General features: G+C 42.5%; 1 protein-coding gene across 1 annotated transcript; it reads left to right on the top strand.

The window, feature by feature from the left end:
* Positions 1-5,360: 5,360 nt before the first annotated feature.
* rab1ba (zRAB1B, member RAS oncogene family a) lies at positions 5,361-17,372 on the top strand. The gene is made up of 6 exons (XM_060933705.1): positions 5,361-5,677; positions 8,254-8,326; positions 9,984-10,079; positions 11,524-11,619; positions 14,240-14,371; positions 14,526-17,372. The coding sequence occupies exons 1-6, from the start codon at positions 5,664-5,666 to the stop codon at positions 14,718-14,720; spliced, it is 606 nt and encodes a 201-aa protein (XP_060789688.1). The 5' UTR covers positions 5,361-5,663; the 3' UTR covers positions 14,721-17,372.
* The last annotated feature ends 720 nt before the right edge of the window (positions 17,373-18,092 follow it).

The following is an 18,092-nucleotide window of genomic DNA, read 5'->3' as shown; positions in this document are numbered from 1 at the left end:
GCCATTGGTTTACGCCGCAACTGGTTTCCTGTCGTTTTATTTATCTTCATTAGGTGAAATGGTTGCGTTTCAAACGGATAAGGTGTTTATAAAAATAACACAAGTCGAGACCAGCTATGATGTCTGGATTGGAGACCGTACCCTTAACAAAGAGACAGGAGGCAAAGTTGGAGGTGGCGGAGTTGAGGACGTTAAGGTTTGCGATGGGAGTGATGAGGTTGGACAGGATAAGGAACGAGTACATCAGAGGGACAGCACATGTGGAGAGCTTGGGAATTAAGCTAAGAGAGATGAAACTGAGATGGTATGGGCACATCCTGAGAAGAGATGCAGAGCATGTTGGAAGGAGAACATTGAGGATGGAGCTGCCAGGCCCACGAAAACGAGGAAGGCCAAAGAGGAGATACATGAAAGTGGCAGGTGTGGTAGAGAAGGATGCGGAAGACAGGGAGCAATGGAGATGAAAGATCCGCTGTGGTGACCCCTCAACGGGAGCAGCCAAAAGAAGATGATGATATAAATAAATAAAATTCTGACATGCTAGACATTTTGTCCAAGTTTCCTGGAGCATCCCAGATGACACTACAAGACCCGTTCTTTGTTCCCGACATCCGTATTCGGCCCCACTACTGGAAATTTGTTTAGCCATGACAAAATCAGGCTGAATTCATGTTGTCTGATCCTGGCATTTGGCCAACTTTTTTTTTAATACACTAGGAAGACTAGTGGGCGGCATGGTGGCGTAGTGGTTAGCGCTGTCGCCTCACAGCAAGGAGGTCCAGGTTCGAGCCCCGTGGCCAGCGAGGGCCTTTCTGTGTGGAGTTTGCATGTTCTCCCTGTGTCTGCATGGGTTTCCTCCGGGTGCTCCGGTTTCCCCCACAGTCCAAAGACATGCAGGTTAGGTTAACTGGTGACTCTAAATTGACCGTAGGTGTGAATGTGAGTGTGAATGGTTGTCTGTGTCTGTGTTTCAGCCCTGTGATGACCTGGCGACTTGTCCAGGGTGTACCCCGCCTTTCGCCCGTAGTCAGCTGGGATAGGCTCCAGCTTGCCTGCGACCCTGTAGAACAGGATAAAGCGACTACAGATAATTAGATGAGTAAAGGGGTGTTCACATGGCACATATTTGCATCGATGCTGCACCGATGTATTTTGTTGCGATATATCTTACACCGGTGTAAATTTTGTGGAGCGTTCACACGTCACAAACCTGCTTACTAGAGAGAAGCGTGTTAGCACCGGTGCAGCCCCACTTGTGTTCACACGGCAGTTTTTGCGACCGTGCTATATGATAGTAATAATGCGGAAATGAAATATGCGCATGCGTGAAAATGTACTTCCTTTTCCCGCTTTGTTTGTGATTGATATATCAAAAAACCATGGTTTATACTTCTCCAGACAAACTTTCTACGCTGTGGTCTATCAGACACCGTAAAAGGGTAAAAGAGAGAAAGGAAAGGTTGCGCAAGTACAAGAGAGCACGAAAACAACGCATTCTACAATTCATTCGGCAACAAATTGACGACTTTGTGTCGTTCATGGCCATGTGGACGGTTGTCATAGCATCACCAAGCGCCGGGAAAACAACATGGATGAAGACACGCAGTTCTGTTGTTGTTGATATTCACCATTTTGGAAGCGCAAAATACCAGGATGCAAATTATGCAATGCCCGTATGTAATCAACTCTCCTCATGCGTAGCGAGTCTACCCCTGTAGCGTTCAGACGTCCCATTTTATATCGGTGCTGCCCCGCAAACTAGCATTTACTCCGGAGTAAATTTCTTAAACAGTGGTGTGCACAGACATTATGGGGGGCAAGTGCTCTGGGGGGGGGAAGGGCACTTTTTTGCGCATGTGGAACACCTTATTATAAAAGTCTGAGGTTTAACCCTCCTCTTGTGTTCGGGTCGCCACTGACCCGTTTTAGTTTTTAAAGGTGTAAAACAACCAGTCAATGTTAATTTATTACATCAAGGCTTTTTGACTTTGCCAGGAATCTCTATCTCATCTCATCTCATCTCATTATCTCTAGCCGCTTTATCCTTCTACAGGGTCGCAGGCAAGCTGGAGCCTATCCCAGCTGACTACAGGCGAAAGGCGGGGTACACCCTGGACAAGTCGCCAGGTCATCACAGGGCTGACACATAGACACAGACAACCATTCACACTCACATTCACACCTACGGTCAATTTAGAGTCACCAGTTAACCTAACTTGCATGTCTTTGGACTGTGGGGGAAACCGGAGCACCCGGAGGAAACCCATGCAGACACGGGGAGAACAAGCCAACTCCGCACAGAAAGGCCCTCGCCGGCCCCGGGGCTCGAACCCAGGACCTTCTTGCTGTGAGGTGACAGCGCTAACCACTACACCACCGTGCCGCCCCCAGCTATCTCTAGTTGAACAAAATAGAAAAAGAAATTTTTGTTTTCCTAAATCTGAAAATGGTCTAGCAAAAAATATAATACTTATGTGCAGTTGTTTCTGTATGCGACGGGCTACTTCACAACAAAATAATTACAGCTTGGGCTTAGAGGGCAAACAATACATTTTCACTCGATTCATGTGTTACCTGGCTGGTGGGGCAGGGGAAGAGCTGACTGACTGCCCGATGTGTTGTCTGCGCTACGACAAGGCCGTGGCTTCCAGGACGCTATGCTGCTGCAACCTCACATTGAATGCACTGCACGCTTGTTCACGTGACAGAGCAAGAGAGACAGAGGTCCGGTGTGTGTGCGGAGGGGGCACACATCGGGACATTATTTTCACACACGCTTTTAATGCCGCAGCTTTTCTAAAAGATCATGTCGACATTGGCCTCAGTAAACTGTAAAAAAAAAAAAAAATTCAAAAGGGCACTTTTTTTGGACAGAGGGCAGAGGGGCAGGTGCTTGAGCACCACCTCGTGTCTATAGGGGTGTTCACACGGCAACTTTTACTCCGGTGTAGCACCGGGGCTGCCCTGGTAGAGCGTTCACACGGTACAAAGTTATACCGGTGTAGCCCCTGAAAGCTGCTTAAACCGGTGCAAATCTAACCCTGCTCGGGAGATGGTTTAAGAAATTTACTCCGGAGTAAATGCTAGTTTGCGGGGCAGCACCAATATAAAATGGGACGTCTGAACGCTACAGGGGTAGACTCGCTACGCGTGAGGAGAGTTGATTACATACGGGCATTGCATAATTTGCATCCTGGTATTTTGCACTTCCAAAATGGCGAATATCAACAGCAACAGAACTGCGTGTCTTCCAGTGTTGCCAGATTGGGCGGTTTTAAGTGCATTTTGGCGGATTTGAACATATTTTGGGCTGGAAAACATCAGCAGTAACTGGCAACACTGGTGTCTTCATCCACGTTGTTTTCCCGGCGCTTGGTGATGCCATGACAACCGGGAAAAGGAAGTACATTTTCACGCATGCGCATATTTAATTTCCGCATTATTACTATCGTATAGCACAGTCGCAAAAACTGCCGTGTGAACGCAAGTGGGGCTGCACCGGTGCTAACACGCTTCTCTCTAGTAAGCAGGTTTGTGACGTGTGAACACTCCACAAAATTTATACCGGTGTAAGATATCTCATCTCATCTCATTATCTGTAGCCGCTTTATCCTGTTCTACAGGGTCGCAGGCAAGCTGGAGCCTATCCCAACTGACTACGGGCGAAAGGCGGGGTACATCCTGGACAAGTCGCCAGATCATCACAGGCCTGACACATAGACACAGACAACCATTCACACTCACATTCACACCTACGGTCAATTTAGAGTCACCAGTTAACCTAACCTGCATGTCTTTGGACTGTGGGGGAAACCGGAGCACCCGGAGGAAACCCACGCGGACACGGGGAGAACATGCAAACTCCACACAGAAAGGCCCTCGCCGGCCACGGGGCTCGAACCCAGACCTTCTTGCTGTGAGGCGACAGCGCTAACCACTACACCACCGTGCCGCCCGGTGTAAGATATATCGCAACAAAATACATCGGTGCAGCATCGATGCAAATATGTGCCGTGTGAACACCCCTTATCTGTGCACGCCACTGTTCTTAAACCACCTCCCGAGCAGGGTTAGATTTGCACCGGTTTAAGCAGCTTTCAGGGGCTACACCGGTATAACTTTGTACCGTGTGAACGCTCTACCGGAGTAAAAGTTGCTGTGTGAACACCCCTTAAGGCTCGGTCCCACTGGCCGATGGACACAAAACGTATGCAAAAAGGACACAGCGGACGAGCAAAATTTCGGGGGTGGCTCTATCCGTTTTCATCCGCTCCAGAAATGGACAAAATTGGCGAAAATTTGCGAAAACAGAACGGAAAAGAACGGACGTGGGTAGTATATAGCGGGGATGTTAAACGCATGTTCATAGGAAGCCTAGCGGATGAAAGCGGATGGAAGTGGATGACAGCTCCGAAGGGGTTACTGGTGATAACTGAGAAGCGGACGCATAGCAGAAAGAGCGGATGCATAGCGGATTAAGGGGATGCATCACGTACGCCTAACGGAAACAAAGGGGATGTTGCGCGGATGTATATCGGATGCAGACCGATTGTCCGCTAGTTGTCCTTCTACATACTCTAGACATACTCCAGACATCCTCAATATACGAGATACATCCCAGATATAAACGCTTTGTCCGTTTTGAATACTTTATATACGAGATGCATACGCTTATATCCTTTCTATTTCCGTGCTACTAACGATGAATAGACGTTTCATGTACCTTATCTTTCCTCCCTCTTTCCGTTTTCAGCTGCAGCGGATGTGAGTTGCGAGGATGCCCAGAGGATGCAGAGAGGATACAGCAGACGTTTAACGGATGATAACGGACATAGAACGTTTGTTGCTCGTATATGTCGCGGATTTACATCGTACACGGCGGAAAGTTCATCCGTTCTAAAAGTTTTGTGCAGCTCAAAACTTTTTGCGCGGATGAAATCACAGTGGACGGATGCTCGATGGATAGAGCGTATGAAGCACGTATGCAATGAGTACACAACGGATGCATAGCGTTTTCCAACGGATGGCAAAGATTTTTTTACGTTTTACATCCTCTTTGCATCCGTAAGTGCAGTGGGACCGGGCCTTTAAGACTAGTGTTGAAAGCCAGAAATAACCAAGTTAAGAAGAGATGATGCAGTTTAAAATAATGTTCATACGTTTTCATGAAAGTTCCTGAAACTGTTCTTTAATGAACTCCACCTATAATTCTGTGAATCAGTTCTGGAATGAAAGTGAACTCAAGAGCGTGAAACTCTCAGGGCGGGTGACGTCACGCAAGTGTGGCCTGACTCGCTCTCTTTTTTTGTAATGAAGTCTCTTTTGAAATCCGTCCGTTCTGCCACGTCATCTGATGTCACTGCCGCACCTGCGCAGCCATCTTGTACTTCTCCTGCGGCCAGAGAGGAAGGAAGAAAAGCAAGGATAAAATAACCCTGCTGTTATTCAGTATAGTAATGTCCGGGTAAGTGAAAGGAGCTGATAGAAAGGCAGTGTGCAACGCGACAGCAGCGGAGGGGAAACAGAGACACAGCAGAGTTCGCCACAGTGCCTCACAATTACAGACAGAGGAATTATCTGTTCTCTGGGAGTGAAAAGAGGAAGGAAGAGTGTCAGTCAGATTTCCACCTAAAAAAAAAAAGACTCGCCGGCCTTCACCCATCATGAATCCTGAATAGTAAGTATTACTCTCGGTTCACTACAAATGCGCCATTTTCACATCGACTAGTGACAAAACCATGGCGTCGTTAGCAGACAAGCTTTGTCACCCCGTCTAGTTAGCCCCCGTCAGCTGGCTTGCTAGCTAACCCAGTGTTATATTCTACACCCGTTTTACGACAACAATCCACTTCCTGTGCCGTGATTGGCTAAGATCTGGGATTGCGCGTGAAAGTTAACTGTCAGCCAATCAATGCGTAGAACGAAGTGCACTACCAGCCACTCCTGGCATTGGAGGCGGGAGGTATTGTAATACGGGTTCGTTATGCTAATTTAACGAATATAACCTAGCTAGCTATCTAAAATAATACTATCCGTGTGAAGTGGAATACCAAATTTGTGCGACTGCTGGATGCCCACAGAAACCCATTCTCTCTTTATACCTTTTTTAACTTATTTATTCACACACAGTTAGCTTTTTATACAGCCGTATTGACGCTGGGTTGTTAATCGAAAGTGACGCCATTGGTTTACGCCGCAACTGGTTTCCTGTCGTTTTATTTATCTTCATTAGGTGAAATGGCTGCGTTTCAAACGGATAAGGTGTTTATAAAAATAACACAAGTCGAATAACATTGACAAGTTTAGATTTAGCCTAGTTTCTCGTGATTAGGCCTGTGAAGTGTCTGGGCTGTGGCCCGAGGAGGAGGTCATTGGCGGTAGTGTAGGGATGGCCGATATGGCAACAAACTTCCATCACGATATTTAGGCATTTTCACTGTACAGGGTCATTGTTTTAATAATGGTTTACTAATAAAAGTAGATGAATATCATGAAAACATTTAAGCTGAAAGACAACCTGGAAATATGAGTCAGTGATTATCATAATACCACAGCAAAGTGTTGTGGCATGATTCACACTCACAACCTTCTTTCTTTTTGTTTAGCCATTTGACCAGACTGTGTACACTTGATCCAAATAACACTTTATTTCTTCTCAAATTACTATCTTGATTAGTAATATATTAATTATATGGGCACTGTAGCCAAAATGTTTACATCTCTGATCTGTGTGACAAAAACAGATCAATAAAATGAGACCAGTACCAAAACTCCTTTTAAATATGGTTTTATTTAAAAAAAAAAAAGGTCTCTAACATATTTTTATCATGAATAAAGAATAACACGTTGCAAGGTGACTTTTTTGCAACTGGAGAAGTTTAGGTATGTTTTATGTGTTTCCATGGCAACAGATCTTGAGCTCGGATTGGGATTGAATTTGGGTGTATGTAAATTAGACTGTTTAATTCGACTCTGGATTACTTTTTTTTTTTTTTTTAATGGGTACACTTTTAATCTTGCGTATCGTCGCTGTCAGTTCAAAACCTGCTATGTGACAATTTAGGTCGATTCTCAAGGATGATTTTTTATTTTTTTTTTCTTTTGCAGTTTATGCTAATATAATGCTGCAGTTAGCTATTTTGATGGATATTGACCAAGCAATAGAACAAGTAAACTTTTACTGGCTTCTCAGCTTGTTATTTCAGAGTTTTATTCAGTTTTTTACATCTCCTGTAAAAAAGGAAAAATGTCACATAGCAGGTTTTGACCTGACAGCGACGATATGCACAAGAAATCCAGTGGAAGAGGGGGAAAAAAACCCGTAATTAAAATGCACTGAACACTGGTTCTCAGATTGGGACAGTTTACCAGTGAATTTATGTATTTACTGGTTCAAAAGAAACTGAATGTTCGCACCCAGTAAGTGTTTTCCCACAATTATTTCTTGCGTCTCAAAACTTGACTTATCTTTTCATCCAACATGCATTTACTTATTGATACTTTTCTGACCATACTCTGTGTATTATTTGAAGCAGTCTCTGCACATTTACATATTTACCAACTTCTGAAATAATGCCCTGTGGTCTTTTGACATGGACACGTCAAACCGTATGACATGCTGTATACACAAAGTGCTGATTGCCTCACAGCAGATGTGACACAACATCCTGCTGCCTATGTAATGTTAGTCCTTGGAAGTACCATGTGCTCAGAATTCAGAAGGCACCAGAACTGCTAGTTGATTGCAACATGGTTCAGAAGAGGCTTGAGTCACATGATGGGGTTTATCAAGGGGATGGGTCTTATTTTTGTTTACCACTTTATCCAGGGTTGTTTTGGTGCATTTGAATTTTGACACCAGCTTACTAAATATAAACTTGTAATATTTACTGTATATTAAACTTCTGTGCAGTCGTTTAATTACTATATTTTAATATAGTTCCTATAAGCATTCACTTCCATAACGTGTTTAAATGTCGCCTCCAAAAGGATTGGGAATCTGCGCCTCTTTTTTTAGGGGGGATGATGACATGGGTTGAATCTTGGCTTGGCACAGTGAATGTTTTATTTTCAGGTCATTAAAGTAGTGTTTGCTCCAAACTCTCTTCTGAGCTGTTCTAAAATGGTGAAGTGCACACACATGCAGTGTTTTTAGATCTAGGAAATACAAATACTTTTCCTACTAAACTGGTTTTGAACTGTAAACCTCTGGTGACGTGTTATGTTATCTGCAATGTGATTTATGCTTTTCAGTGACTACTTGTTCAAACTGCTCCTCATTGGTGACTCTGGAGTGGGCAAGTCATGTCTTCTGTTGAGATTTGCAGTAAGTACATAGTGTGGTCAGTGTGTTTTAAACCAAATTAAATAAGAATGCAACTGAACGTGCTAATTAGGCACTTGGGCAAATATGTCCTTTTGATGCATATAGCCATCATGTAGTGCTGTGTTGTGAACAGCACCCATGCAACTAAGTGTAGCAAACATATGTAACATGCAAACAGTCTTACTGAAAACATGGTTTAATTTGGCCTGCAGTGAGAAGTGGAAAAGTCCCACTGGGGGGGGTCTCTAATAACATGTAGACCTGGTGTTTTCCTGACTTATTCGAGCGAGCCAGGAAGTGGGTGGCATTTTGCACAACCTTCAAAGCACAAGGATTATCACAAGAGGCAATAACTCTGAACATTGTCTTTCATATAGACAGTGTTTTCTGAAGTCCTTTTGGAAAGCTACAGTGCCTTAAAGTATCAAGCCCCCTTGATGTTTCTTATTTTTGTTGCATGACAACCTGGAAATAAAAGGGATTTTTTTTTTTTTTTTTTAAATTTGGATTTTATGTAATGGACTAAATTGTTGGAGTGGAATTAAAACAACAAATAAACACTTATTTAAAACTGAAATGTTGAGTGAGTATTTATTCACTCCCTTTGCTGTGAAACCCCTAAATAAGATTTGGCCCAACCAGTTACAGTAACTGCATAAGTTACATGAATAGCTGAATAAGGTCCATGTCTGTGGAAGCTGTGTCACATGATCCGTCACATGATGTCAGTATAAATCAACCTGCTCTGAAAGGCTTTTGAGTTTGCAACACTACTAAGCAAGCACTTCTCCAAATAGGTCAGACAAAAAGTTGTGGAGAAATGTAGATCAGGATTGAGTTATAAAAAAAAAGTGTGTCCCAAACTTTGACCATCCCACAGTGCATCATTAAATCCATTATAACAAAATGGAAAGAATATGGCACCACTACAGTCCTGACGAGAAGGCCGCCCACCAAAACTCTGACCAGGCAAGGAGGGCATTAGTCAGAGAGATAAGACACCAAAGATAACGCTGCAGAGAGCCACAGCAGAGATTGGAGTATCTGTCCATATTTTTTTTTTTTAATCATCTCATTATCTCTAGCCGCTTTATCCTTTTTATTTATTTATTTTATAAATTAAGCCATACAGTCCACAAAACTTAAAGGAAAAAAAATAATACAAGAACACATTTAGTATTCACCAAACAGCATGTGGCGGACTCCCCCAAACACTATAGAAGGTGGTTCTCTGGACAGATAAAACTAAAATTGAATTTTTTCACCATCATAGGAAATGTTGTGTGGCTCAAACCCAACACTTCCTATCACCCTGAGAACACCATGCTTACAGTGAAGCATGGTGGTGGCAGGATCATTCTGTGGAGATGCTTTTCATCAGCATGGACTGGGAAGCTGGTCAAGATTGAAGGAAATATGGATGGCACTAAATATTTGTGCACTTAAGATTTTTTTTTTTTCTTGTCATAATTATTGTTTGTCAAAATACAATATATTTTGCACCTTCAGAGTGGTAGGAATGTTGTAAATCCATTTTAATTGCAGGTTGTAATGCACTGGGGGGATGAATATTTTTGCAATTCAGTCAGTGTGTAGTTGAGTTTAAACAAATGCTTTTGTTTAATATACATTGTGACCACGCATGCTCGTTGTCTAGGATGACACGTACACAGAGAGCTACATCAGCACCATTGGAGTGGACTTCAAGATTCGCACCATTGAACTGGATGGCAAAACTATTAAGCTTCAGATTGTGAGTGATGTTTAAACTTGCGTTTACCCCGTTGCTCCTGGTTTTTCATTTATATTTCTTGATCAGTTCAAGCTTAAAGATGTTGGTTACCTTGACCTACATCAGACGTTGTCTACAACTGTTCTGGTTGTTGGCAGGTTTGTATTGTAAAATAAATAATTGTATACTGGCTTATAGAGATCTTGCATGTGACGTCACAGCCGATCCAGATTGTGACAGACGCCATCGTGTCGGTCAAACGCCATATTCCGCCTTCTACTTCTGCTTTTACTTCTACCTTTTCTTCTGGAAAACCCTACTATATACAATTCTACTACAACGGCTGCGGCTACAAGCTCTCCCTACCTATGCACGGTTTTTATGTTTTTTGTGTGTATTTTTGCGTGTTGTTCGTCTGTACCGGACTTCAATATCCACTACAACCGTATGGACTTGCTGGACATTGGTTTCCAGCAGAAAATTATGGTTTGTAGCGATTTCCATCGCATGCACAACATTCCGGACGAGAAAAAAAAAACATTCCGGACGAGACCAGATTGCGAGACCAGCGGGGTCTCCGTGGATTGTTATCGGAAGCAAAGGGAAGGAAGCGGCGCCGGGAGCCGAAGCAAAAGCGAGGCTACAGGCAGAGCCGGCCTGTTGACTAAGCTCAGAAAACAGCTACTCAAACCTCCACTGCCAAGCCTCTACCTCTCCAACGCCAGATCCATGTAAACAACACGGACGATTTGGAATTACCTTATTCTATAATCGGCTGGTCAGTGCTATACTCAATACTTAAGTAACTTACCCATCCAGTGAGGATCATTTTCTTGTTTACAAGATGCCACATCTGAGTCGCTGACAAATCCTGAATTTCTGTAAAGATAACTGTCTAGAGATTTATAAGCATTCAGTGCTTCACCACTGAACAGCGAGAGAAAGTTGATGAGGTAATTATACACGTCCGGGTATTCCGCTGGCAGTTCAAAATCCGGTCGTGAAAACTCCGTCCGGAAAGCCATAAGGGTCACAAATCTGTAGATCGTTTATTTTAGACATATATCTAGTTATCTTTTCATTAGAAAAATGAGCCGTGTAGTCCGTCGGTTGAAATTGATCCATTCTGTACACGAGTGCAGCAGTATTCAGCTGTGTTTTTGACCGACACGATGGCGGTTGTGTACTTTCCGGTCACGTGACTGCAAGATCTCTATAGCCTAGCTAAGGGGAAAATAGACTTTCAAAATCAAATTAGTCTGGATAAAATATATTCAGTACTCTTTCCTTTTCTGAAAAATTCTTGAAAGGTGCAACTAGTTATGGTTCGATTGATTTGATTAATGATTGGTCATACTCTCGGGAATATATATATATATATATATATATAATCTCCATATCCATATATCTCCATATCCATTTCTTTTTGTCTTACCATCTTCTCCAATCTGTTCCTCCCTCTCAGTGGGATACTGCTGGACAGGAAAGGTTTCGCACCATTACTTCTAGTTACTACAGAGGAGCCCATGGCATCATTGTGGTGTATGATGTAACTGATCAGGTAATGCAACATGAATATATACCTCAAGATAAACTGAGTGTAATAATTCACATACTGCAACATGGATGTAGATTGAAATGATCTCATGAACAATGGAGGATGTGAGCATTGGCATACTAAACACTTTAGGTGTTGTACTAAGCCTAAGTTTGATATGTGTCAGGGTTATATGTACAACCCCGATTCCAAAAAAGTTGGGACAAAGTACAAATTGTAAATAAAAACGGAATGCAATAATTTACAAATCTCAAAAACTGATATTGTATTCACAATAGAACATAGACAACATATCAAATGTCGAAAGTGAGACATTTTGTAATTTCATGCCAAATATTGGCTCATTTGAAATTTCATGACAGCAACACATCTCAAAAAAGTTGGGACAGGGGCAATAAGAGGCTGGAAAAGTTAAAGATACAAAAAAGGAACAGCTGGAGGACCAAATTGCAACTCATTAGGTCAATTGGCAATAGGTCATTAACATGACTGGGTATAAAAAGAGCATCTTGGAGTGGCAGCGGCTCTCAGAAGTAAAGATGGGAAGAGGATCACCAATCCCCCTAATTCTGCACCGACAAATAGTGGCGCAATATCAGAAAGGAGTTCGACAGTGTAAAACTGCAAAGAGTTTGAACATATCATCATCTACAGTGCATAATATCATCAAAAGATTCAGAGAATCCGGAAGAATCTCTGTGCGTAAGGGTCAAGGCCGGAAAACCATACTGGGTGCCCGTGATCTTCGGGCCCTTAGACGGCACTGCATCACATACAGGCATGCTTCTGTATTGGAAAATCACAAAATGGGCTCAGGAATATTTCCAGAGAACATTCTGTGAACACAATTCACCGTGCCATCCGCCATTACCAGCTAAAACTCTATAGTTCAAAGAAGAAGCCATATCTAAACATGACCCAGAAGCGCAGACGTCTTCTCTGGGCCAAGGCTCATTTAAAATGGACTGTGGCAAAGTGGAAAACTGTTCTGTGGTCAGACGAATCAAAATTTGAAGTTCTTTATGGAAATCAGGGACGCCGTGTCATTCGGACTAAAGAGGAGAAGGATGACCCAAGTTGTTATCAGCGCTCAGTTCAGAAGCCTGCATCTCTGATGGTATGGGGTTGTATTAGTGCGTGTGGCATGGGCAGCTTACACATCTGGAAAGACACCATCAATGCTGAAAGGTATATCCAGGTTCTAGAGCAACATATGCTCCCATCCAGACGACGTCTCTTTCAGGGAAGACCTTGTATTTTCCAACATGACAATGCCAAACCACATACTGCATCAATTACAGCATCATGGCTGCGTAGAAGAAGGGTCCGGGTACTGAACTGGCCAGCCTGCAGTCCAGATCTTTCACCCATAGAAAACATTCGGTGCATCATAAAACGGAAGATACCGTACGACAAAAAAGACCTAAGACAGTTGAGCAACTAGAATCCTACATTAGACAAGAATGGGTTAACATTCCTATCCCTAAACTTGAGCAACTTGTCTCCTCAGTCCCCAGACGTTTACAGACTGTTGTAAAGAGAAAAGGGGATGTCTCACAGTGGGAAACATGGCCTTGTCCCAACTTTTTTGAGATGTGGTGTTGTCATGAAATTTAAAATCACCTAATTTTTCTCTTTAAATGATACATTTTCTCAGTTTAAACATTTGATATGTCATCTATGTTCTATTCTGAATAAAATATGGAATTTTGAAACTTCCACATCATTGCATTCCGTTTTTATTTACAATTTGTACTTTGTCCCAACTTTTTTGGAATTGGGGTTGTATGTTATATAGCATACACCTTGCTTATTACTTAAACTGAATCTTGAATCCATGGAGCGGTGTTCCTAGTGATGTTGCCCGGCGGCGGCTGTGCAGGTGGTATGGGACTTTATTTTCGTATGCCTTTTGGTGGGACTGTGGCTGCTACACCACTGGAATAATATCCTGACGACCTTTTGGTGGAATTCCCCACCCCCTCATAATTGTAACGCGACCTTGTTTGAGAGGCGCTATATAAATTTAACTGATTATTATTAATAAAAGTCCAGATAAAAATGGTTGCAAGCGTTTATGGAATAATCAGTATAGGGGGAAGACTTGATTCCTAATGAATTTATGGGCACAGTGCATTACTCAGTTGAGTTGGTGTAAGGGATCAACTTAATGATTGTTAATGATTATTAGTGCTGTGGTCAAATAGCCGGGGGGGGGGAAGCTTCAGTAAAAGACTACAGCCTTTACTGTAGAAGTTCTTAGATTGTCACTCATTTGAGACTTTTTGAAGCTTTTATGAAAGACTTTGTCATGAGCTGGCATTGAAATTTTGCACATGGTTATGTTTGACTTGTTTAGGGAGTGGTGCTGTGCCACCTATTGGCATGGAGACAAATATTGATGTAGCTGTGTGCAGTATCCTTACAGTGCAGCTAATTGGCCACTTAGTCTTGTGTGTCAGGGGGCAGTTTAAAGAAATGCATTCATTTTCTGCAGTGTACTTTTCTGTAAGTCAATTTGTTGAGACACTGGTGCTTTTATAGAAACCTTGCTGTGTAAATCTGTTGGTGCAGTATCAGCACTGTGCAATTTATTTATTTTGTCTTTTTACTGTGTCTGTAGGAATCTTACAACAATGTAAAGCAGTGGCTGCAGGAGATTGATCGCTACGCAAGTGAGAATGTCAACAAGCTGCTGGTTGGGAACAAGTGCGACCTCACCACTAAGAAAGTTGTGGACTACACAACAGCCAAAGTATGGACTTGACACAAGCTTAAGCCTTCTCACTCTGTACTGTCGCGTTCAGAATATTTCTTAATGTCTCCTTTGTTTACTTGAATAAAATGTCTAATACATAATATAGAAATTCTTACATTCTAATTAGAAGGGTCTTTTTATATCTTTGCAGGAATTTGCTGACTCTCTTGCCATCCCATTCCTCGAAACGAGTGCTAAGAATGCCACCAACGTGGAGCAGGCCTTCATGACCATGGCTGCTGAGATCAAGAAACGCATGGGACCGGGAGCTACGGCTGGAGGTGACAAGCCCAACCTGAAGATTGAGAGCACTCCAGTTCGACAGTCTGGTGGTGGCTGCTGTTGAAGAGCCTCTCTCTCACACGCACGTGCGCGCACATACACACACACGCCCTCTCTGCCCTCACATACACACGCGCGTGCACACACTCTTGCATACATCTAGGAGCATAAGAACAGAAGGTGAAGATGTTCTAACATTCTCATGGGAGTAACCACTGCGTTTGAAGCCAAATTTTGAGGTTTAACTTTCTTTTGGCTTCCTTGCAAGGAGTTTTGTAGCTTCCTCTGAGATCCTGGTCCTCTCCTTGGTTTTATACTCCTAGACACTCTCTCTCTCTCTCTCTCTCTCTCTCAACCTTTGTCTTCTCAAACCTTGACCTATTTTAGTCTCGCCTGCATTTAGTTTCCACCCATAACCCCAACCCTCAACAGACAGTGATTTCTGGGTCCTTAGAAAGCTTCCTGTCTTATGACTGACAGGTGCATGTTCAGGATAGAAAGTTAATTGGCTTTTGGAGGACACCCTATTTATTATATGCAGAGCTGAGGGATGTGAGTGAGGTGGGACGGTCACGACGAACATGATTACATTCACAGATCCAACACACAAACCCTTGTACACTTGTGGAGGTTTCTTTGGTTGCTGAGTGTATAAAGAATGAAAGACAAAAAATTTGGCAATATTATAGATTTCATATTCTGATCTTACTAGGGTTATTAATTTTAAGATTTATTGTAGGTTTTTTTTTTTTCTTTCTTCTCCCTAGTCATATTATTCTACGAAGGCTTACTGCTGTAAAATGAAGGTGTTTAGCGGGGAGGGGTGAAAAGCTTGATGTCTGGGTTTAGGCTGAATGACTAAAGCTACTGTTCCCTGTTACCTCATTTAGCTCCTCCCCTGTCATTTGTTTTCAGTGTATTCAGGAGCAGGACAAAAAGTTAAATCTAGACTGGAACTGAAAATCCTAGTGGTGGCACAATTTTCTCTTCTGTATTTTAAGTGAAAGTCAGCTGTTGTCCTTTGTCACTGGATGCTCCATGTAGTAAGGCAGTGATTTGTATGTAAAAATTCATGCAAGCTTTTTGCAGAGTAGTTTGTTTTTGGATTGCCAGTTGAAGGCCCCCCCCCCCCCCCCCCCCCCCCAATATTAAGTTTTCCTGGTGTGATGGCTTTCATTCCATCACATATTCCACTCTGTAAGCCAATCTGTCTTTTGGCAAGATCACTGTAGCTTTTGGGTTTCATTTTGTCCAAGATGTCTTAGGTTTGATGTGCTTTGACAGCATTTTGAGGAGTTGGTCTTCTACAGAATCTGTATAGGTGTTGCGCATGGTCCAGTGTACCAGCTCTGTCTCGGACACAACCCATCATACCTGCAAAACTATGCGGTTTAGAAACGTCTTTTGTATGTGTACACAGTGTAAGCATACATGGAGAGGGATTTAATTTGAAGTGTCCATGAAGGTGTTACATTAGTTGGCTGGCTGTGCTGTGTCCTATCAAGCTGGAGGATGTTGGGACTGACTGGTCTTGGCTTACCGACCGGATATGATCTCCCATATTCTCCAAAAAGAAAAAGTGCAACACTCATGTTTGTCCCTTTGTGCATTAGGCCTGAAATAAACCTTATAGTAATTCACAGGACCTTTCTATATTTAGTCAAGACCAGTACAAAAATATCGTCTCCCCAAAATGTATTTTTGGCAGTATGAGTTAAATATAGGTTATCAAATTAAAGCCCCTCTACCCCATTCGGTGTAATTTCAACTTCATATGATGTCCCTTTACTGAATATTTTAGATTCAGAGCCCCTGGGCAGTGACGGCCTCTGGTGGGCAGCAGACGGCTGGGTTTTTTTTTTTTTTTTGGGTGGGGTTGGGGGGACACAGATGCAGTTTGTAGAGTTCACTGTTTAAGTGTTGACCTCTTCTTCTTAAATGAGTTGCACCAGTGTCTTTCATATTGTAATATTAGATTACTAATAAACTGAGCCATTTAAAATTGCTTTTAATGCCACTTTAGCCATTGCTAACAGGTTTTTTTTTGGGGGGGGGGGGGTTAAAGACTGTTTAATAAATGATGGGATTGGTGGAATGGGGGTAGAGGGAGCAGTAGCAGGTTGGTGGGGGCTGTACAGGATGGGGTTGGGTTTACTGTATTTAGGAACATTCCTTCAATTTCAATTGTGATGTCTGCAAAAGAAAATGTACGTCTCACTTCAGATCTGTACTCCATCACACATTAAATGAGTGCACCCTGTTTGACATGTTCAGAATGGTTGTTTTTTTTTTTTTTTTCTCCCCCCCGGCCCATGAGGCTTACTGTTCTACTGATTTTAACCTATGAATCGAGCTATTATGTTGTGATGCTGTGTGTCTGATTACTGGATGTGGGCCTAGGGGCAATATTGTAGAGGGGTGGGATATTAAGAGTGGGGAGGGCTACTTCTGAATGTGATGGAATTTTGCTGCGTGTTTTTTTTTTTTTGCTTTTACTTTTTAACTTTATTCTCTCTCTCTGTCATTTGCACATCTTTATGTTGCTTTGGGTGAGGCATGATGAAGGCACGGGCGACAATTGTAGCGAGCACCAGGCTAGTAGTTCTTCCCCTCTCCCTCTGGTGCTCTCTTTCATAGCTCGGTTTGATCATGTTTTTCTTCTTTCTGTACATATTTATTATTATAAATATATATAATAAAATGATCAGTGTCTTAAGTGTGGCTTTTGGGGTTTTTTTTGGGTTATGAACAGTATCTCTTATTGCCTGGGTCTTCATTAACTAAACTGTAGACAATATGGCTAAGGGGGAAGGTGCTCTTAGTGTGTCATAATACAGTATAAGGGCCAGTCATAGTCCACACTGCAAATACACCATGCAGGAGCTATTTTCCAGAGGAATTAAGTGTGACGTATTTTCTAATTTGCATATTCATAGAATTTGAATTACTTGAAGGGAAAGATGTATATGACTACTTGTCTGTGTCTCTTCTCAGTAGCTTAAAACAGTCCAGAGACATGACTGTTCCAAATGTACTAATGATCAACGGACAAGCCAACATCAACCTAATTTCATTAAATTTTCACATGTAGGCATTACTTGTATTGTTAATGAGTAGGTGAACATTAAGTTGTCTATATAAATAAATCTTGTTTGCTTTTGACCTGTAAATGGCCTCAGTACTGTACATCTTGTTCTCTTCCTTACATGCTAAGGGCAGTCTGCATAGTGTTAGTTGGGAGGCAATGATGACCTTGAGTTATTTATAGCCAGGGAACGAGCTGCAGTCTGCAGACACGACTGTACCGCTTTACTCAGACTTCCCTGAGAAACAGAGATGAAGAGACGGGCCGGGTGGGGAAATAGTCTGCTTAAGCCTTTCTCCTGCTCTCCATTGTGACAGATCACTGAGATTTGTCTAAAATGTGCAGCGTATA

Source organism: Neoarius graeffei, chromosome 1 (genome assembly GCF_027579695.1).
Source record: "Neoarius graeffei isolate fNeoGra1 chromosome 1, fNeoGra1.pri, whole genome shotgun sequence".
NCBI classification, from domain to species: domain Eukaryota; kingdom Metazoa; phylum Chordata; class Actinopteri; order Siluriformes; family Ariidae; genus Neoarius; species Neoarius graeffei.
The sequence above is the reverse complement of the archived record's forward strand: the minus strand, read 5'-3'. Positions and strand labels throughout refer to the sequence as shown.